This window comes from Hyperolius riggenbachi, chromosome 12 (assembly GCF_040937935.1).
Source record: "Hyperolius riggenbachi isolate aHypRig1 chromosome 12, aHypRig1.pri, whole genome shotgun sequence".
Lineage (NCBI taxonomy): Eukaryota > Metazoa > Chordata > Amphibia > Anura > Hyperoliidae > Hyperolius > Hyperolius riggenbachi.
In genome coordinates this window covers 178515502-178537137 of record NC_090657.1, presented here as the reverse complement: position 1 = coordinate 178537137, position 21636 = coordinate 178515502, and the positions used below count along the sequence as shown (strand labels likewise).

Genomic DNA, 21636 nt, shown 5'->3' with positions numbered 1-21636 from the left:
ACGTACACATGCTGGTCTAAACTTTGTGGAAGCAGATAATATGCCATGGGGCCATAATTGGGAGTAGGGCTGAATGATTTATAATTTTAACCCGAAATCGTGATTTTGGCCTCAACGATCGAGATCGTCAAAGCTGCATTTGATTGCGAGGGCCCTGCCGCCCGTGGCTTGTGTGGATGGTGGTGGGGTGAGTCGGCAGCTCAGCAGGTAGGAATATATACACGTTACCTATTTCGCCGGCATTCTGGTTTACACGATTCCCTTCCTGCCTGGTGGAGTGCAATGGTCTCACGTTGGGGAGAGTGCCGCTGCCATCCACCAGTAAAATAGGTAATGTATGTATCCCTGCCTCCCTCCCCTGCTGACTCACCCTACCACCATCCGCACAACAGTTACACAAGCCGTGGGCGGGCGCTAAAATAGGCTGGCTATACTGGGGGCTCCTTACCTATACTGGGAGCACCTACCTGGCTTGCCTATACTGGGAGCACCTGTCTGGCTTGCCTATATACTGGGAGCACCTGCCTGGCTTGCCTATACAATGGGAGCACCTGCCTGGCTTGCCTATACAATGGGAGCACTTGCCTGGCTTGCCTATATACTGGGAGCACCTGCCTGGCTTGCCTATATACGGGGAGCACCTGCCTGGCTTGCCTATATACTGGGAGCACCTGCCTGGCTTGCCTATATACGGGGGAGCACCTGCCTGGCTTGCCTATATACGGGGGAGCACCTGCCTGGCTTGCCTATATACGGGGGAGCACCTGCCTGGCTTGCCTATATACGGGGGAGCACCTGCCTGGCTTGCCTATATACGGGGGAGCACCTGCCTGGCTTGCCTACATACTGGGCGCACCTGCCTGGCTTGCCTACATACTCGGGAGCACCTGCCTGGCTTGCCTATATACTCGGGAGCACCTGCCTGGCTTGCCTATATACTCGGGAGCACCTGCCTGGCTTGCCTATATACTCGGGAGCACCTGCCTGGCTTGCCTATATACTCGGGAGCACCTGCCTGGCTTGCCTATATACTCGGGAGCACCTGCCTGGCTTGCCTATATACTCGGGAGCACCTGCCTGGCTTGCCTATATACCCGGGAGCACCTGCCTGGCTTGCCTATATACCCGGGAGCACCTGGCTGGCTTGCCTATATACTGGGAGCACCTGGCTGGCTTGCCTATATACTGGGAGCACCTGGCTGGCTTGCCTATATACTGGGAGCACCTGGCTGGCTTGCCTATATACTGGGAGCACCTGGCTGGCTTGCCTATATACTGGGAGCACCTGGCTGGCTTGCCTATATACTGGGAGCACCTGGCTGGCTTGCCTATATACTGGGAGCACCTGGCTGGCTTGCCTATATACTGGGAGCACCTGGCTGGCTTGCCTATATACTGGGAGCACCTGGCTGGCTTGCCTATATACTGGGAGCACCTGGCTGGCTTGCCTATATACTGGGAGCACCTGGCTGGCTTGCCTATATACTGGGAGCACCTGGCTGGCTTGCCTATATACTGGGAGCACCTGGCTGGCTTGCCTATATACTGGGAGCACCTGGCTGGCTTGCCTATATACTGGGAGCACCTGGCTGGCTTGCCTATATACTGGGAGCACCTGGCTGGCTTGCCTATATACTGGGAGCACCTGGCTGGCTTGCCTATATACTGGGAGCACCTGGCTGGCTTGCCTATATACTGGGAGCACCTACCTGGCTTGCCTATATACTGGGAGCACCTACCTGGCTTGCCTATATACTGGGAGCACCTACCTGGCTTGCCTATATACTGGGAGCACCTACCTGGCTTGCCTATACAGTGGAGGAAATTATTATTTGATCCCTCACTGATTTTGTAAGTTTGTCCAATGACAAAGAAATGAAAAGTCTCAGAACAGTATCATTTCAATGGTAGGTTTATTTTAACAGTGGCAGATAGCACATCAAAAGGAAAATCGAAAAAATAACCTTAAATAAAAGATAGCAACTGATTTGCATTTCATTGAGTGAAATAAGTTTTTGAACCCTCTAACAATAAAAGACTTAATACTTAGTGGAAAAACCCTTGTTTGCAAGCACAGAGGTCAAACGTTTCTTGTAATTGATGACCAAGTTTGCACACATTTTAGGAGGAATGTTGGTCCACTCCTCTTTGCAGATCATCTCTAAATCCCTAAGGTTTCGAGGCTGTCTCTGTGCAACTCTGAGCTTGAGCTCCCTCCATAGGTTTTCTATTGGATTAAGGTCCGGAGACTGACTAGGCCACTCCATGACCTTAATGTGCTTCTTCTTGAGCCACTCCTTTGTTGCCTTTGCTCTATGTTTTGGGTCATTGTCGTGCTGGAACACCCATCCACGACCCATTTTCAGATTCCTGGCAGAGGGAAGGAGGTTGTCGTTCAGGATTTCACGATACATGGCTCCGTCCATTTTCCCGTTAATGCGATTAAGTTGTCCTGTGCCCTTAGCAGAAAAACACCCCCAAAGCAAAATGTTTCCACCCCCATGCTTGACGGTGGGGACGGTGTTTTGGGGGTCATAGGCAGCATTTTTCTTCCTCCAAACACAGCGAGTTGAGTTAATGCCAAAGAGCTCTATTTTGGTCTCATCAGACCACAGCACCTTCTCCCAGTCACTCACAGAATCATTCAGGTGTTCATTGGCAAACTTCAGACGGGCCTGCACATGTGCCTTCTTGAGCAGGGGGACCTTGCGAGCCCTGCAGGATTTTAATCCATTGCGGTGTAATGTGTTTCCAATGGTTTTCTTGGTGACTGTGGTCCCTGCTAATTTGAGGTCATTCACTAACTCCTCCCGTGTAGTTCTAGGATGCTTTTTCACCTTTCTCAGAACCATTGACACCCCACGAGGTGAGATCTTGCGTGGAGCCCCAGAGCGAGGTCGATTGATGGTCATTTTGTGCTCCTTCCATTTTCGAACAATCGCACCAACAGTTGTCACCTTCTCTCCCAGCTTCTTGCTAATGGTTTTGTAGCCCATTCCAGCCTTGTGCAGGTCTACAATTTTGTCTCTGACATCCTTGGACAGATCTTTGGTCTTTCCCATGTTGGAGAGCTTGGAGTCTGCTTGATTGATTGATTCTGTGGACAGGTGTCTTTTATACAGGTGACTAGTTAAGACAGGTGTCCTTAATGAGGGTGACTAATTGAGTAGAAGTGTAGAAGTGACTCTGTGGGAGCCAGAACTCTGAATGGTTGGTAGGGGTTCAAAAACTTATTTCACTCAATGAAATGCAAATCAGTTGCTATCTTTTATTTAAGGTTATTTTTTCGATTTTCCTTTTGATGTGCTATCTGCCACTGTTAAAATAAACCTACCATTGAAATGATACTGTTCTGAGACTTTTCATTTCTTTGTCATTGGACAAACTTACAAAATCAGTGAGGGGTCAAATAATTATTTCCTCCACTGTATACTGGGAGCACCTACCTGGCTTGCCTATATACTGGGAGCACCTACCTGGCTTGCCTATATACTGGGAGCACCTACCTGGCTTGCCTATATACTGGGAGCACCTACCTGGCTTGCCTATATACTGGGAGCACCTGCCTGGCTTGCCTATATACTGGGAGCACCTGCCTGGCTTGCCTATATACTGGGAGCACCTGCCTGGCTTGCCTATACTGGGAGCACCTGCCTGGCTTGCCTATACTGGGAGCACCTGCCTGGCTTACCTATACTGGGAGCACCTGCCTGGCTTACCTATACTGGGAGCACCTGCTTGGCTTTCCTATCCTGGGAGCACCTGCCTGGCTTACCTATACTGGGAGCACCTGCCTGGCTTACCTATACTGGGAGCACCTGCCTGGCTTACCTATACTGGGAGCACCTGCCTGGCTTACCTATACTGGGAGCACCTGCCTGGCTTACCTATGCTGGGAGCACCTGCCTGGCTTACCTATGCTGGGAGCACCTGCCTGGCTTACCTATGCTGGGAGCACCTGCCTGGCTTACCTATACTGGGAGCACCTGCCTGGCTTACCTATACTGGGAGCACCTGCCTGGCTTACCTATACTGGGAGCACCTGCCTGGCTTACCTATACTGGGAGCACCTGCCTGGCTTACCTATACTGGGAGCACCTGCCTGGCTTACCTATACTGGGAGCATTTGCCTGGCTTACCTATACTGGGAGCACCTGCTTGGCTTACCTATGCTGGGGGCAACTATACCTGCCTTCCTATACATGGGACACCTATACCTGGCTACCTTGGGTGAAAAATCTAGTGTGTACTGTATAGATGATTTGAAGAGAATTTTGAATCCTAAATCATGGCCTAATTGAAAGAGTCAGGCCAGCACCTGTACACATCATCTATTAAAGATCCTTAGTGCGCTCTGTACAACATCAGCTCTACTCTGTAGCCCAAGGGATTGTGTACTAATCCCTGCCAGGTGTCAAGAGGTCCCTTAATGACACCCCCCCCCCATGCTTAAAGTGAACCCGAGTTAAGTGACATGGAGGCTGCCATATTTATTTCTGTTTAAATAATATCAGTTGCCTGGCAGCCCTGTTGGCCTGTTTGGCTGCAGTAGTGTCTGAATAACACCAGAAATAAGCATGCAGCTAATCTGGTCAGATCTGACATTAATGTCAGAAACACCTGATCTGCTGCATGCTTGTTCAGGGGCTATAGCTAAATTAGAGGCAGAGGATCAGCAAAACAGCCAGGCAACTGGTGATGCTTAAAAGGAAAAATATGGCAGCCTCCATATCCCTCTCCCTTCAGTTGTCCTTAAGGGCTCGTTTCCACTAGTGCGGTGCGGAATCGCCTGCATTCCACCGCGGACAAAATCGCATGCGGGTGCGATTCCGCATAGGTAAGGCTGTATGCGATTTTAACCATGTCACTGCCTGAGTGAAATAACATTAATACCTATGCGAAATCGCATGCGATTTCGCGTCAAAAAACGCATGGTCACCCCGCATGCGATTTCCCTATTAGTTACATTAGCGGCGATTCGCGCACATTCCTTCTGCAGGCGAAATCTGACGGCCCTGCCGTGCAGATTTCTGCCGCACCAAAAAACGCTGCCGCAGCCGCGCAAGTGGAAACAGCCCCATCCACTTACATTACCTATGCGAATCCGCGTGCAGTGCCCGCATGCGGATTCGCTATAGTGGAAACGGGCCCTAAGCCCCATCTACACCATACAATTTTTTGTCAGCTTCGATTCAATTCACTGATTGATACAATCAGACATGTCTGATCGGGATTCAATTTGGTTCAATTTGCCATTGCAAAACAACGGCAAATTGTATTGAATCCCAATCAGACATGTCGGATTGAATCGAATCAATGAATCGAACAAGAAAAAAAAAATCGTATGGTGTAGATGGGGCTTTAACCACTTAACGCCGATAGGCGGCGGCTGGTCGTTTGTGGTTTTGCATGGAAACAGCCTTTCCATGCCACTTTACGGAGGGCATGAATATTATTATTATTATTATTTTTTATTTATGTAGCGCCAACATATTCCGCAGCGCTTTACAAAGCACAATAAGACGACAAGGGGAACATCGATATACTAACAAATTGTAAAACAGAGTTCCAAGCAGCACAAATATTGTGACAAAAACAGTAAACATTAGGGGGATGACTCTACCCTTGCGAGCTTACAATCTAATGGGTAGTTGGGGACACACTAGGTAAGGGGGTGGTGGATGGATGAGGCAGTGACCCTTTGCCTCTGATTACATTGTGTCAAATAAGTAAATAAGGGCTATAGAATGTTATAAGCTTGTCTGAAAAGGCGTGTTTTAAGAGTGCGTTTGAAGATGCCCAGGTTTGGAGCATGACGTACAGGCTGTGGAAGAGAGTTCCAGATAAGAGATGATGCTCGTGTAAAGTCTTGGATGCGAGCATTGAGAGGAAGTGATCAGCTTAGAGGCCAGGAGAATTTCTTGGGAGGAGCGAAGGTTGCGGGAGGGACAATATCTTGAGATTAGTGAGGAGATGTATGGAGGGAACAACTTATGGAGGGCTTTGTATGTTAGAGTCAGGAGTTTGAACTGGATCCTCTGAGTAATGGGTAACCAGTGGAGTGAATGGCACAGTGGGGCTGCATTGGAAGAGCGTGTGGAGAGGTGAATGAGGCGGGCCGCTGAATTTAGAAGGGATTGGAGAGTTGCTAGCCTTTTTTGTGGTAGCCCACAGAGCTGGTGTTGCAGTAGTCTAGGCGGGAGATGATTAAGGCATGTACAAGCATCTTGGTGGCCTCTTGTGTGAGGAAGGGCTAAGTGTGGATATCCGTCCTGCGCAGCCCATAGTAGGGGAAGAGAGGGAGGTAAGGGCAGAGAGGGCGCAAATCGCTGCGGAGGGGGGCTTTCATGAGCCCCCCCCCCACTCGGCCACACGGAGTGGCGGCGGTCAGACCCCCCACCCCCCCCCCCTCCAGCAGTTCATCCCCCTACTGGGGAAAAAAAAAGGGGGGGGACTGATCGCTAGGCCTGAACGATTTATCGTTTTTTGATCGAAATCGCGATCACGGAAACAACGATTCCGTGATCGTGAAGGTGACAATTTTCACGATTTTCCTGGCAAGTGTACTAGTTCAGCCCGGCAGTCCATCTCCCGCTTGCCGCTGTGCAGCGGCAGCTTAGTAGCTCTCACCAGCTCCTTCCTAGTGGCCGCCTCTACCCCCTACATCATCAGTGTGTTCTCCCTCCGCCTTGCATATTCATCATCGGTGGACGGGCGGCTGCAGCAGGCACTCCCTTACTCTCGCTCCGCCCAGCCTAGCACATCATCAGCTGGGCGGGCGGTGGACTCCGCCCACAGGTACTGCCTCTTTCCCTCCGCCTTGCCTAGCGACTAGCGAGTCATCAGCTGGGCGGGTGGCCGCCACGGCTCTCACTCACTCTCACTCACTCCGCCCAGCCTAGTACATCATCAGCTGGGTGGGCGGCAGACTCCGCTCACAGGCTCTCACTCTGTTTCCCTCCGCCTAGCGTGTCATCAGCTGGGCAGGCGACAGGACATGCACTAAAGATTTTGGCCAGGTAGTGCACGACAATTATTTATACATACATACATATAAAATTTATTTGACTACCAGCCATCCACCAGGCTAAGATTTACCACTGCTCCACCTCCTTTGCCACTCTACATCAGTGCAACTCTGCACATCACGCTGACACCCTGTGTGTGCCTCATCCATTCTGTATGTGTACAGGATGATGTGTGCCGGGCAGTGGGCAAATTTGAGCTGAGGTGACTGTGAGCTGGACTGTGTGATGCGATTTTATATGTATTCACGATTTCTCTTCAAATCTAGTCCTCTTGCTGTGCACTGTCCTGAGCCCGGCCACAAGGATCAGTTTGTGTGAACAGTAGTGTCCTTTCACAGCTCTGCACTCCGCACAACAGGCTTTGGCCAGTTATCAAGCCTGGCAGGAGTGGAACCACAGTGAGTGTGTGTGTTATACCTTGCCAAAGCCTGTCCTGCGGAGTGCTGAGCTATGGAAGGACTCTATTGTTCACACAAACTGATCCTTGTGGCCGGGCTCAGGACAGTGCACGGCAGGAGGAGGACTACCGGTAGTTTTTAAGAAAAATCGTGAATCGAATCGAAATCGCAATTTCTAACAGAAATCGTTCAATTCAATCTTTTCCTAAAATCGTTCAGGCCTACTGATCGCCCTGCTGTAATCACGATCTGTGCTGCAGGCTGGAGAGCCTACGCAGCACAGATACTGCAGAAACAGCCCGGTCCTTAAGTGAGTGCAAAATAATGGTCACGATAATCTGAAGTTTTACATTACAGTTTTGCATTGTAACTGCAATTTTAGAGCTAATCATTAGTAATGCACATATACGTTATCTGCTGCATGCTTGTTCAGAAGCTACGACAAAGTATTAGAGGCAGAGGATCAGCAGGATAGCCAGGCAACTAGTATTGCTTAAATGGAAATATGGCATTCTCCACATCCCTCTCCCCTCAGGTTTACTTTAAGACATACAACTTGTACTGCTACATGCATTTTGAGTTTCCCCATCTCGTGTAACTAGAAGGAAGTCTGTCTCTAACCCTAGGAAATAAGCGTAGAGGCCTCATTCACACCTAGAAACCAGAGATTTTTTTCCGGCGTTTCGCAGGAGTGATTTTTCCGCGATTTCATGCAGAAAAATCCATGAACAGTGTGCTATTTTGCCGCGACCGTGTTTAGCACTTCTATAGCACTGAAACGCGATTGCCAGGAAATCGCCTGAACATTTTTGGGCGATTTGCGCAAATCCCCCAAGAACGGGCCCATTGGGTTTCATTACTGTAGCGCTTTTAAAAAGCACTAGTGTTGGTGTTTTGCCGAAATCGCGGCAAAACGCTCTCGTGTGAATGGGGCCTAAAGGATACCTGAAGCGAGAGTGATATGGAAGCAGCCATATTTATTTTCTTTTAAACATTACCAGTTGCATGGCGGTCTTGTTGATCCCGTTGGCTGCAGTAGTGTCTGAATCACACACCAGAAATAAGCATGTGGCTAATCCAGTCAGACTTTAGTCAGAAAAATCTGACCTGCTAGTTCAGGGGCTATGGCTAAATGTATTAGAGGCAGAGGATCAGCAGGGCAGCCAGGCAACTGGTATTGCTTAAAGCGGATCCGAGATGAAAAACTATAACAAGTAACTTGTCTATATCTTAACTAAAGTTGCATATCTAGCTGCAAAAAACAGCTTCAAAAGTTTATGATTATTTATTCCTGTGAGACAATGAGGGCAGTCATGTTCGGTTTGTCACAGGCTGAGGGCTGGAGATGCTATCAGCTTCCCTGTGTGTAAATTCAGTCCCCTCTCCTCCTCCTCCCCTCTGCCTCTGAAATCAATGGCTAGTAACCTCCTCCTCCTGTCCAGACTGAGCTCCCATAAGCCATTGCAGCAGTGCCAAGGCACTGTGAAAAGCTGTGGGCGAAGCTGGTTTAGTTTATAGGGAATTTGAGAAATAAAATATTTGGCTTGAGGAATGCCCTATAAACTATTTGAAAGGAACACAATTATGCAATGTGTAAAAGTTTATCTCGGATCCACTTTAAAAGGAAATAAATATGACAACCTCCAAATACCGCTCACTTCAGGTTCACTTTAAGTTTGAAAAACTAGCATCTATATTTGGCTTTAGAGAGAAACTGCTTGGAATGAACGTATTATTTATGTCACAGCTTACGTGATAGACAGACTGCCCCCTCCAGAGCTGACAATGGGGTCAGCGACCTCTGGGGTGAACACATGGACTGTTCACATGACAACTCCAGGGATCAGCTGCCAGAACAATGGAGGGAATTAACGAGAACCGCAACAAGAACCAAGTAGATTACGGTCACTTTACAATATATGGGTTGGCAATACGCCTTTTACTACTTAAATATCAGTTTCAGATAAAAGCTTAAAGGGTCAAAGCACTAACAACTGTTTTATTATTTGTGTTTATAACAAGCACCAATACTCACTTTAGGAGTCAGAAACCTCCTTATAAAGATCTCTGGAAGCTTATCTGTATTACAAAGAACTGCAGCCAAACAAGCAGGACACATGTCCCAAGAGTGAAGCCGCATACAAACCTAATAAGATGCAGGTTTCCCAGCGGGGGTGGGGATCCGATGCCTGGGTCAAGACTGCAAGCGATCGGTTGAACCAATCGGGAAAATAAAATAGAACTATTTGCTTTGGAAGGGTCTTTTTTTTTTTTTTTTTTTTTTTTTTTAGGGTAGGGTCACATTGGAGGCTGCGGAAAAATGGCAGCAGTTTCCTGCGGCTGGATCAGCATTCTTGGCAGCCGACTGTCAACCAATGGGAATCACATGTGCTGTGCCATAAAAAGCATTAGTGTCGGCTTTTTTGTTCCCGCTGTGGGAAACTGCACGGTGCTCCCAGTGCACTGCGACTGCCTATTGAGAAGCATTATGTGCATTTTCGCATTGCAGAAAACGCCTGTAATTTTTGCCAAGTGTGACTCTAGCCTCAAATTAATCATGATGGAGGGGAGAGAAGGAGGCTGTCCCCACCCGAGCCGAGTGTTTCTCAACATTTTAGAAGTGTGTACCCCTTTTAAAACCCTGTACTCATCGAGTACCCCCTAGCATAGTAAACATGATCACAAGTACCCCTTGACAAATATATATTTAATCGTAGTACATGATAATTGGTTCTAAACAATGTGCAAGCATTTATTATTGCTTTTAATTAGCTAAAATACTAATTTGATGTTTAAATAAGAATTATAATTTTCTAAATCTCTAAATTTGTTATTCTTGGTTAAGTATATCAAGCCTGAGTACCCCCTGGAACCATCAGAAGTACCCCCTGGGGTACGCGTACCGCATGTTGAGAACCTAGGCTCTACTCGCTTCTGCTGTGTGTAACAGCAGTCACTGGAAGCACCCTGGGCATGTGCTGTTTTGATTTTTTATGAGCCGTGCATACATACAAACACGGCGTCAGGAAATTTGGGCCCAGGGCAAAACCCCCCAAAAAACAAACAAAACAAAAACACACCTCACCCTGTTCCTGAAAGCGTCCCAGTGGCATTAACTACTACTCCCCCTCCAGGCCGCCATGGCCTCGGGAAAGATGTAATTCGGCTGCTAGCTATTGCAAAACACTGATATAGCCGTAATCCACATTACGGCCTATAGCAATGCATGGTGTACCATTTTGCGCAGGTTTGACCCAGGATGCTCTTGGCCATGGCTGCTATGCAGAACCACGATACATGGGGGTGTGAAGGATGGTCAGCGAATGCCCTGGGCTGACTGGTCTCTGGTTCAGAACAAACGAACCCGTGCACATGGACACAAATAAAAAGCATTTTGCTGCAGATCTGGCTACATGGCATTCCTGCATTCTGCATTGTTCCCTCACTTTCAGAGACAGTTACATGAGAAGAAGGATCTTACCGACATAGTGGACAACGGCTTTCTGACCCTTCTTTGGGAAAGTCCGCCCTAAAGAAAAACAAAACATTGTGATTAGGAGTGGTTAAGAATTGCCAAACACACAGATTAGTGCTGTGCAAATCTCCTGTAGTTTAAAGGTAGCCATACATCAGTCAACTTGGTGGCCAATTTGATCATAATCCAATGAAAAATCGGTGCCACCAAGTGCATGCCTGACCGACAATGTGATGAATTTCGGGCCAACATTGGTCGCATTTGTCAATCGCACATGCTGCAAGATGTAAGTTCGACTTGCTCGATCAGGTGCACAGCGGTAACGGTGTGGGATGCCTGGGCAAGTAACAACCCCCCGGCGCTGTTCCCACGGGTTACAGCGGACACTACACCCATTTCTACTTTTCATTATTCTGACATTTCTCTGTAAATGCCATATATACTTCACATAAAAAAAAAAAAAAAAAATGATGAAAAATGCCTTTGTATTGCTATTTGCTAATAATCACTGGAAATATACTGTATAATGCCATCAGAATTTTAGTGAACTTTGAGGCTAAGTGCACATTTAGGAATGCTAGCGTTGTGGTTTGCCGCTAATGGAAGTCTATGGGACCCGAAAAAAAAACGCATATCAATAATGCACACGCGTTTTCAAAAACTCTGGGTTTGTTGCTTAACCACTTGAGGACCACAGTCTTTCTACCCCTTAAGGACCAGGCACTTTTTTTCCCATTCAGACCACTGCAGCTTTCACGGTTTATTGCTCGCTCATACAACCTACCACCTAAATGAATTTTGGCTCCTTTTCTTGTCACTAATAAAGCTTTCTTTTCGTGCTATTTGATTGCTCCTGCGATTTTTACTTTTTATTATATTCATCAAAAAAGACATGAATGTTGGCAAAAAAATGATTTTTTTAACTTTCTGTGCTGACATTTTTCAAATAAAGTAAAATTTCTGTATACATGCAGCGCGAAAAATGTGGACAAACATGTTTTTGATTAAAAAAACCCAGTGTATATTTATTGGTTTGGGTAAAAGTTATAGCGTTTACAAACTATGGTGCAAAAAGTGAATTTTCCCATTTTCAAGCATCTATGACTTTTCTGACCCCCTGTCATGTTTCATGAGGGGCTAGAATTCCAGGATAGTATAAATACCCCCCAAATGACCCCATTTTGGAAAGAAGACATCCCAAAGTATTCACTGAGAGGCATAGTGAGTTCATAGAAGATATTATTTTTTGTCACAAGTAAGTGGAAAATGACACTTTGTGAAAAAAAAAAAAAAAAAAAAAAGTTTCCATTTCTGCTAACTTGCGACAAAAAAAAATGAAATCTGCCACGGACTCACCATGCCCCTCTCTGAATACCTTGAAGTGTCTACTTTCCAAAATGGGGTCATTTGTGGGGTGTGTTTACTGTCCTGACATTTTGGGGGGTGCTAAATTGTAAGCACCCCTGTAAAGCCTAAAGGTGCTCATTGGCCTTCGGACCCCTTAGCGCAGTTAGGCTGCAAAAAAGTGCCACACATGTGGTATTGCCATACTCAGTAGAAGTACTATAATGTGTTTTGGGGTGTATTTTTACACATACCCATGCTGGGTGGGAGAAATATCTCTGTAAATGACAATGTTTTCATTTTTTTTACACACAATTGTCCATTTACAGAGTTATTTCTCCCACCCAGCATGGGTATGTGTAAAAATACACCACAAAACACATTATACTACTTCTCCTGAGTACGGCGATACCACATGTGTGGCACTTTTTTGCACCCTAACTGCGCTAAAGGGCCCAAAGTCCAATGAGTACCTTTAGGATTTCACAGGTCATTTTGCGACATTTGGTTTCAAGACTACTCCTCATGGTTTAGGGCCCCTAAAATGCCAGGGCAGTATAGGAACCCCACTAATGACCCCATTTTACAAAGTAGACACCCCAAGGTATTCCGTTAGGAGTATGGTGAGTTCATAGAAGATTTTATTTTTTGCCACAAGTTGGCGGAAATTGATTTGAATTGTTTTTCTTCACAAAGTGTCATATTCCGCTAACTTGTGACAAAAAAAAAAATCTTCTATGAACTCACCATACTCCTAACGGAATACCTTTGGGTGTCTCCTTTCTAGAATGGGGTCATTTGTGGGGTTCCTATACTGCCCTGGCATTTTAGGGGCCCTAAACCGTGAGGAGTAGTCTTGAAACCAAATGTCGCAAAATGACCTGTGAAATCCTAAAGGTACTCATTGGACTTTGGGCCCCTTAGCGCACTTAGGGTGTAAAAAAGTGCCACACATGTGGTACCGCCGTACTCAGGAGAAGTAGTATAATGTGTTTTGTGGTGTATTTTTACACATACCCATGCTGGGTGGTAGAAATATCTCTGTACATGACAATTGTTTGATTTTTTTTACACACAATTGTCCATTTACAGAGAGATTTCTCCCACCCAGCATGGGTATGTGTAAAAATACACCCCAAAACACATTATACTACTTCTCCTGAGTACGGCGATACCACATGTGTGACACTTTTTTTGCAGCCTAGGTGCGCTAAGGGGCCCAACGTCCTATTCACAGGTCATTTTGAGGCATTTGTTTTCTAGACTACTCCTCACGGTTTAGGGCCCCTAAAATGCCAGGGCAGTATAGGAACCCCACAAGTGACCCCATTTTAGAAAGAAGACACCCCAAGGTATTCCGTTAGGTGTATGGCGAGGTCATAGAAGATTTTATTTTTAGTCACAAGTTAGTGAAAAATGACACTTTGTGAAAAAAAACCAATATAAATCAATTTCCGCTAACTTTTGACAAAAAATAAAATCTTCTATGAACTAGTCATACACCTAACAGAATACCTTGGGGTGTCTTTTCTAAAATGGGGTCACTTGTGGGGTTCCTATACCGCCCTGGCATTTTACGGGCCCAAAACCGTGAGTAGTCTGGAAACCAAATGTCTCAAAATGACTGTTCAGGGGTATAAGCATCTGCAAATTTTGATGACAGGTGGTCTATGAGGGGCCGAATTTTGTGGAACCGGTCATAAGCAGGGTGGCCTTTTAGATGACAGGTTGTATTGGGCCTGATCTGATGGATAGGAGTGCTAGGGGGGGGTGACAGGAGGTGATTGATGGGTGTCTCAGGGGGTGATTAGAGGGGAAAATAGATGCACTCAATGCACTGGGGAGGTGATCGGAAGGGGGTCTGAGGGTTTGGCCGAGTGATCAGGAGCCCACACGGGGCAAATTAGGGCCTGATCTGATGGGTAGGTGTGCTAGGGGGTGACAGGAGGTGATTGATGGGTGTCTCAAGGTGTGATTAGTGGGGGGAATAGATGCAAGTAATGCAATGGCGAGGTGATCAGGGCTGGGGTCTGAGGGTGTGGGCGGGTGATTGGGTGCCCTAAGGGCAGATGGGGGTCTAATCTGATGGGTAGCAGTGACAGGGGGTGATTGATGGGTAATTAGTGGGTGTTTAGAGGAGAGAACAGATGCAATGCACTTGGGAGGTGATCTGACTGCGGGTCTGCAGGCGATCGGATGGTGTGGGTGGGTGATCAGATTGCCCGCAAGGGGCAGGTTAGGGACGGATTGATGTGACAGGGGGTGATTGATGGGTGGCAGTGACGGGCTGATTGATGGGTGGCAGTGACAGGGGCTGATTGATGGGTGATTGATGGGTGATAGGTGATTGGCAGGTGATCAGTGGGTTATTACAGGGAAGAACAGATGTAATTAATGCACTGGTGAATTGATAAGGGGGGGTCAGAGGGCAATCTGAGCGTGTTGGCGGGTGATTGGGTGCCCGCAAGGGGCAGATTAGGGTCTGATCTGATAGGTAAAAGTGACAGGTGGTGATAGGGGGTGATTGATGGGTAATTAGTGGGTGTTTAGAGGAGAGAATAGATGTAAACAATGGATTTGGGAGGTGATCTGATGTCGGATCTGCGGGCGATCTATTGGTGTGGGTGGGTGATCAGATTGCCCGCAAGGGGCAGGTTAGGGGCTGATTGTTGGGTGGCAGTGACAGGGGGTGATTGATAGGTTATCAGGGGGGATAGATGCATACAGTACACAGGGGGGGGGTCTGGGGGAGGTCCTGGGGAGAATCTGAGGGGTGGGGGGGGGGTGATCAGGAGGGGGCAGGGGGGGGGGGGGGGGATAAAAAAAAAAATTAGCGTTGACAGTGACAGGGAGTGATTGATGGGTTATTAGGGGGGTGACTGGGTGCAAACAGGGGTCTGGGGGGTGGGCAGGGGGGGGTCTGAGGGGTGCTGTGGGCGATCAGTGGGCGGGGGGGGGGGGGCAGATCAGTGTGTTTGGGTGCAGACTAGGGTGGCTGCAGCCTGCCCTGGTGGTCCCTCGGACACTGGGACCACCAGGGCAGGAGGCAGCCTGTATAATACACTTTGTATACATTACAAAGTGTATTATACACTTTGTAGCGGCGATCGCGGGGTTAACATCCCGCCGGCGCTTCCGTATGGCCGGCGGGATGTTACGGCGGGTGGGCGGAGCCAGTTGCCGGGGGAAGCGCGCGTCATCAATGACGCGATCGCTCCCCCGGCGTAGCAAAAGGACGCACCGCCTTAAGGCGTATTGCGGTCCTTAGGGGATCCACTTTGCCGCCGCCCATGGGCTGTGGGCGGTCGGCAAGTGGTTAATATGCAAAAATGCACATATTTAAAGTCGATGAAAAAAACGCAATGGTATGCGTTTTTGTAAAAAAAAAAAAAAAAAGGTACCGGTAGTTTTGATATGTATTTCTGCTTCCTGGAGAATAAAAAAAGACAAAAAAAAAAAAAAAAACACATCAACACAAACGCACCAAAAAAAAATCAAAAACGCACAAAAAAAAAAAAAAAAGAAATATGCACATGACATAAAATGCAGCCTTTCATGTTATGTTATGTGTGCACCTATCCTGACAGTTGTCAGGAGCCTTTGCCATGGTAGAATAGCGGTTTTACTTGAATGAATGATTAGTCTACCACAGGTGATAGCCGTTTATCTCGGTATGCACTAGAGAGGGAGATTAGTTACACCCGTTTTACTTTTTTTTTATTCCCTGAGGGCTGGAACCCACTAGAGCGATTTTTTGAGCGTTTAGGGAGCGTGATAAATATCTAGTGATTTCCCTAAACGCTCTGCCAATGTAAATGGATGGTGCAAATTCCACAGAAGCGATTGCAATTCGCAAAATCGCAAGTGTAGGACAAGCAACATTTTGGCCTGGTGCACACCAAAAACCGCTAGCAGATCCGCAAAATGCTAGCAGATTTTAAAACGCTTTTTCTTCTTTTTCTGTACCGTTTCAGCTAGCATTTTGTGGTTTTGTGAAGCGTTTTTGGTGTAGTAGATTTCATGTATTGTTACAGTAAAGCTGCTACTGAACAGCTACTGTAACAAAAATGCCTGGCAAACCGCTCTGAAGTGCCGTTTTTCAGAGCTGTTTGCATTTTTCCTATACTTAACATTGAGGCAGAAATGCCTCCGCAATCCAAAATCTGCAGCAGCCCGGGAGTATGCGTTTCTGCAAAACTCCTCCCGCTCTGGTGTGCACCAGCCCATTGAAATACATTACCCTTCGGATCCGCACCCGCAAGCGGATCGCAAACCGCAGCAAAACCGCTCTGGTGTGCACTAGGCCTAAGTTAGCGTTTGCGCTTCAATGCAAAGTATATAATCGCTGGCGTAATCGCTCATCAAAACTTGCACCGAGCGATTTTGCTAGCGTTTAAAGTTACTGTACACTGTAACAATTAAAAAGTACCAATCAGACTTTGAAACGCTAATCTCTACACAACCGCTGGCAAATTGAAACACTTTTTAAAATCAATCCCTAAAACGCTCATGAAACCGCTTACAAACTGCTCATACAAAAACGCTAGCGATTAGCGATAGCGTTTTTGTAGTGGGTTTCAGGCCTGAAAGTTGTGTTGTAATGAGATTGCAACGCAGCCAAAAACTGCATCGCGTGGACCATGTACTGGAGTATAAAGTACAATGGAAGTATGCCTCACTGCCACTGTAAAAGCACACCACAACCCAGCATCTATACTGAATATGCCATATGATGCAGATTAAAATGGACCTGAACTTGCCTATTTCTTCCTTATCAGCGCCTAATCACCAGCTGTGTCAGCTGCCTGCAACGGCAGAGAGCTAATTGGTAAACACAGGATGTTCTCAATATGTCTGCTTCCATCAAAGCAGGAAGTAGACACATTGCAGGATTTGTATCAGCTGTAACAATGTTTTTCTTTAAAGATTATGCTGCTACTTATCTTTTAAAAGCAGGCAATGTCAAACCGGTCCTACGAGGGCCGAAATCTTCACACATTTTTGATACAGCTTAAATGAATTGATGGGTCTGAATCAGGAAAGGCGTGGTCCATCAGGTAGAACACATTCCTCTCTCAGTCCATCCTAAACACTGGCATGGATCTGGCCCTCCAGGCCTGGAGTTCCACACGTGTTTTAAAGAAATCGTCAGTGGACCTGAACCTAGAACTTCTTTTTTGCTTAACCACCCTGGCGTTCTGATTAAATCGCCAGGGTGGCTGCGGGAGGGTTTTTTTCAAATAAAAAAAAAAACTATTTCATGCAGCCAACTGAAAGTTGGCTGCATGAAAGCCCACTAGAGGGCGCTCCGGAGGCGATCTTCCGATCGCCTCCGGCGCCCAGAATAAACAAGGAAGGCCGCAATGAGCGGCCTTCCTTGTTTTGCTTATATCGTCGCCATAGCGACGAGCGGAGTGACGTCATCGACGTCAGCCGACGTCCTGACGTCAGCCGCCTCCGATCCAGCCCTTAGCGCTGGCCGGAACTTTTTGTTCCGGCTGCGCAGGGCTCAGGCGGCTAGGGGGGCCCTCTTTCGCCGCTGCTCGCGGCGAATCGCCGCAGAGCGGCGGCGATCAGGCAGCACACGCGGCTGGCAAAGTGCCGGCTGCGTGTGCTGCTTTTTATTTGATTAAAATCGGCCCAGCAGGGCCTGAGCGGCGACCTCCGGCGGTGTTGGACGAGCTCAGCTCGTCCAGACCGCTCAGGTGGTTAAAGCAATAGTCAGGCAAAAAAAAAAAAAAGTTTCACTTACCTGGGGCTTCTATCAGCCCCATGCAGCCATCCTGTGCCCTCGTAGTCACTCACAGCTGCGCCGGTCACCCGTTGCCAGCTAGTTTGGTTTTTGCTGACCTCTGGGTCGGCCGGCCGCCACGCGTACATTTGCACGCATTCCCGCTGGTGCATGAACATTAACATACATTTTTACGCATTCGTGGTGCAATGCGTAAAAATTTACGCGGTGCACCACTAACACATAAAAATGCACCCGCGGGAAGGCATGCAAATGTACACGTGGCGGCCCGCCAACCCAGAGGTCGGCAAAAACAAAACTAGCTGGCGGCCGGGGACTGGCGCAGCGAGTGAGTGAGTTTTGCCTTTAACCATTTACCGACATCCTAACGTATTAAAATGTCATGCTTACCGCTATTAACGGCAACATGACGTTTTAATACGTCGCACATTCCAGACGCTGCTACCGCTGTGTGCGCACCGCTACCGCCGCTGTTTCCGCTGGGATCCCGTGCTGGGTGATTGGGGAAGAAGACCGAACGGTCCTCTACCCAATCGCAGTGCCTGGAGTGAATGGACCTGACCGCGAACAGCAGCTATGTCCATTCACAAAAACAGGAAATGTAACAAAGTGTAAAAAAAGTGAACATTTCCTGTAACAAGTATATTACACCTGCTAAATACATACATTTTCAAGTATATACACATCATTAATAAAATTACACTTCCAACACCCCCCCCCCCCCCCCCTCCCGAAAAAAACACTTGTAAAAAAAAAATCAGTTTAAAAAAAAAAATGAAATCGTTGCCTTAGGGACTCAGCTTTTTAAATCTATATTTTATGGGGGAAAATTAATTTTAATTTATTACATAGGGGCTTGTAATTATGGACAGAACAAAAAAAAAAAAAAAACAGAACAGAAAAAGAACACTTATATTTAAAAATAATATACTGTCGCCATACATTGTGATAGGGACATAATTTAAACGGTTTATTAATCGGGACAACTGGGCAAATAAAACGCGTTTGTTTTATCCACAGGAAAATGTTTAATTTTAAAACTATAATGGCTGAAAACTGAGAAATGATTTTTTTTTTCTGTTTTTCTCATTAAAACGCATTTAGAATAAAAAAATTCTTAGCAAAATGTACTATCCACAGAAAGCCTAATTGGTGGCGAAAAAAAACGAGGTATAGATCATTTTCTTGTGATAAGTAGTAATAAAGTTATTGGGGAATAAAAGGGAGGAGCACTGACAACTGAAAATTGCTCTGGTCCGTCAGGATAAAAACCCTTAGTGGTGAACTGGTTAAAGGGAACCTGTACTGTGTAAATTTAAAATAAACACATGAGGTAACTTCAAATGAACATTAAATAGTTACCTTGCCATCAGTTAATCTCAGAAGCTCACCATTTTCTTCTGACAATGATCCCTTCCAGTTCTGACAACATTTTGTCAGAACTGAAATATACAGTGGTTTGCAAAACTATTCGGCCCCTTTGAAGTTCTCCACATTTTGTCACATTACTGCCACAAACATGCATCAATTTTATTGGAATTCCACATGAAAGACCAATACAAAGTGGTGTACAGGTGAGAAGTGGATCGAAAATCATACATGATTCCAAACATTTTTTACAAATAAATAACTGCAAAGTGGGGTGTGCGTAATTATTCGGCCCCCTGAGTCAATACTTTGTAGAACCACCTTTTGCTGCAATTACAGCTGCCAGTCTTTTAGGGTATGTCTCTACCAGCTTTGCACATCTAGAGACTGAAATCCTTGCCTATTCTTCTTTGCAAAACAGCTTTAGCTCAGTCAGATTAGATGGACTGTGTTTGTGAACAGCAGTTTTCAGATCTTGCCACAGATTCGATTGGATTTAGATCTGCACTTTGACTGGGCCATTCTAACACAGGGATATGTTTTGTTTTAAACCATTCCATTGTTGCCCTGGCTTTATGTTTAGGGTCATTGTCCTGCTGGAAGGTGAACCTCCGCCCCAGTCTCAAGTCTTTTGCAGTCTCCAAGTCTTCCAAGTTTGCCCTGTATTTGGCTCCATCCATCTTCCCATCAACTCTGACCAGCTTCCCTGTCCCTGCTGAAGAGATGCACCCCCCGAGCATGATGCTGCCACCACCATACTTGACAGTGGGGATGGGGTGTTCAGAGTGATGTGCAGTGTTAGTTTTCTGCCACACAGAGTTTTGCATTTTGGCCAAAAAGTTCAATTTTGGTCTCATCTGACCAGAGAACCTTCTTCCACATGGTTGCTGTATCTCCCACATGGCTTGTGGCAACCTGCAAACGGGACTTCTTATGCTTTCTGTTAACAATGCCTTTCTTTTTGCCACTCTTCCATAAAGGCCAACTTTGTACAGTGCATGACTAATAGTTGTCCTATGGACAAAGTCTCCCACCTGAACTGTAGATCTCTGCAGCTCGTCCAGTCACCATGGGCCTCTTGACCGCATTTCTGATCAGCACTCTCCTTGTTCGGCCTGTGAGTTTCGGTGCAAGGCCTTGTCTTGGTAGGTTTACAGTTGTGCCATACTCCTTCCATTTCTGAATGATCGCTTGAACAGTGCTCCGTGGGATGTTCAAGGCTTTGGAAATATTTTTGTAGCCTAAGCCTGTTTTAAATTTCTCAATAACTTGATCCCTGACCTGTTGTGTGTTCTTTGGACTTCACGGTGTTGTTGCTCCCAATATTCTCTTAGGCCTGGTGCACACCAGAGGAGTTTTTCTGAGCGTTTTGAGTTTTTAAATCTGCTGCTAATGTTATCCTATGTGTCTGTGCACACTGGAGCAATGAGGTTTTGTAAAAAAAAACAAAAACCATAGCATTACATTGGGAAGAGCTTCTGAATCCTCTAGCACCCAAACGCTAGAAGATTCAAAAGCTCTTCCCAATGTAATGCTATGGGTTTTTTTTTTTTTTACAAAACCTCATTGCTCCAGTGTGCACAGACACATAGGATAACATTGGCAGCAGATTTAAAAACTCAAACCGCTCAGAAAAACTCTTCTGGTGTGCACCAGGCCTTAGACAATCTCTGAGGCCCTCACAGAGCAGCTGTATTTGTACTGACATTAAGGTGCCCATACACTCCTCAGATTGGCAGAAGATAGATAAGAAATGCATCTGATGATCTATCTGATGCGTTTTTAGAACATTTTTTACCAGGATAGAATTCCAATAGATTTCAGTTTGAAATCTGTTGAAATTCGATCTGATGGCATTTTTTTGCCATCAGATTTCCATTAAGGCCAATGCAAACTGATAAGCAATCTCATCAGATCGACCTAAATTTTCCACCCTGCAAGTTCGATGGAAATCCATCGAAATCGATCGAAATCGGCCGTCGATCGGTCGATTGGCCAACCGATTTGCGATCGATCGCGATCGATCGGTCGGCCAGAAAATCGGCTGAGTGTATGGGCTGCTTTAGATTACACAGGTGCACTACTTAGTCATTAGCACTCATCAGGCAATGTCTATAGGCAACTGACTGCACGCAGATCAAAGCGGGCCGAATAATTATGCACACACCACTTCGCAGTTATTTATTTGTAAAAAATGTTTGGAATCATGTTTGATTTTCGTTCCACTTCTCATGTGTTCACCACTTTGTGTTGGTCTTTCATGTGGAATTC

General features: G+C 46.5%; 1 protein-coding gene across 2 annotated transcripts in view; it reads right to left on the bottom strand.

Annotated features, from left to right (window-relative positions):
* FKBP1A (FKBP prolyl isomerase 1A) overlaps positions 1-21636 on the bottom strand; it is a 69507-nt gene that overhangs the window by 28296 nt on the left and 19575 nt on the right. For both annotated transcript variants that reach the window (XM_068261854.1, XM_068261853.1), the window contains exon 2: positions 10908-10955. In XM_068261854.1, coding sequence (XP_068117955.1) covers positions 10908-10955 — 48 coding nt within the window. The remainder of the gene's footprint in view (positions 1-10907; positions 10956-21636) is intronic.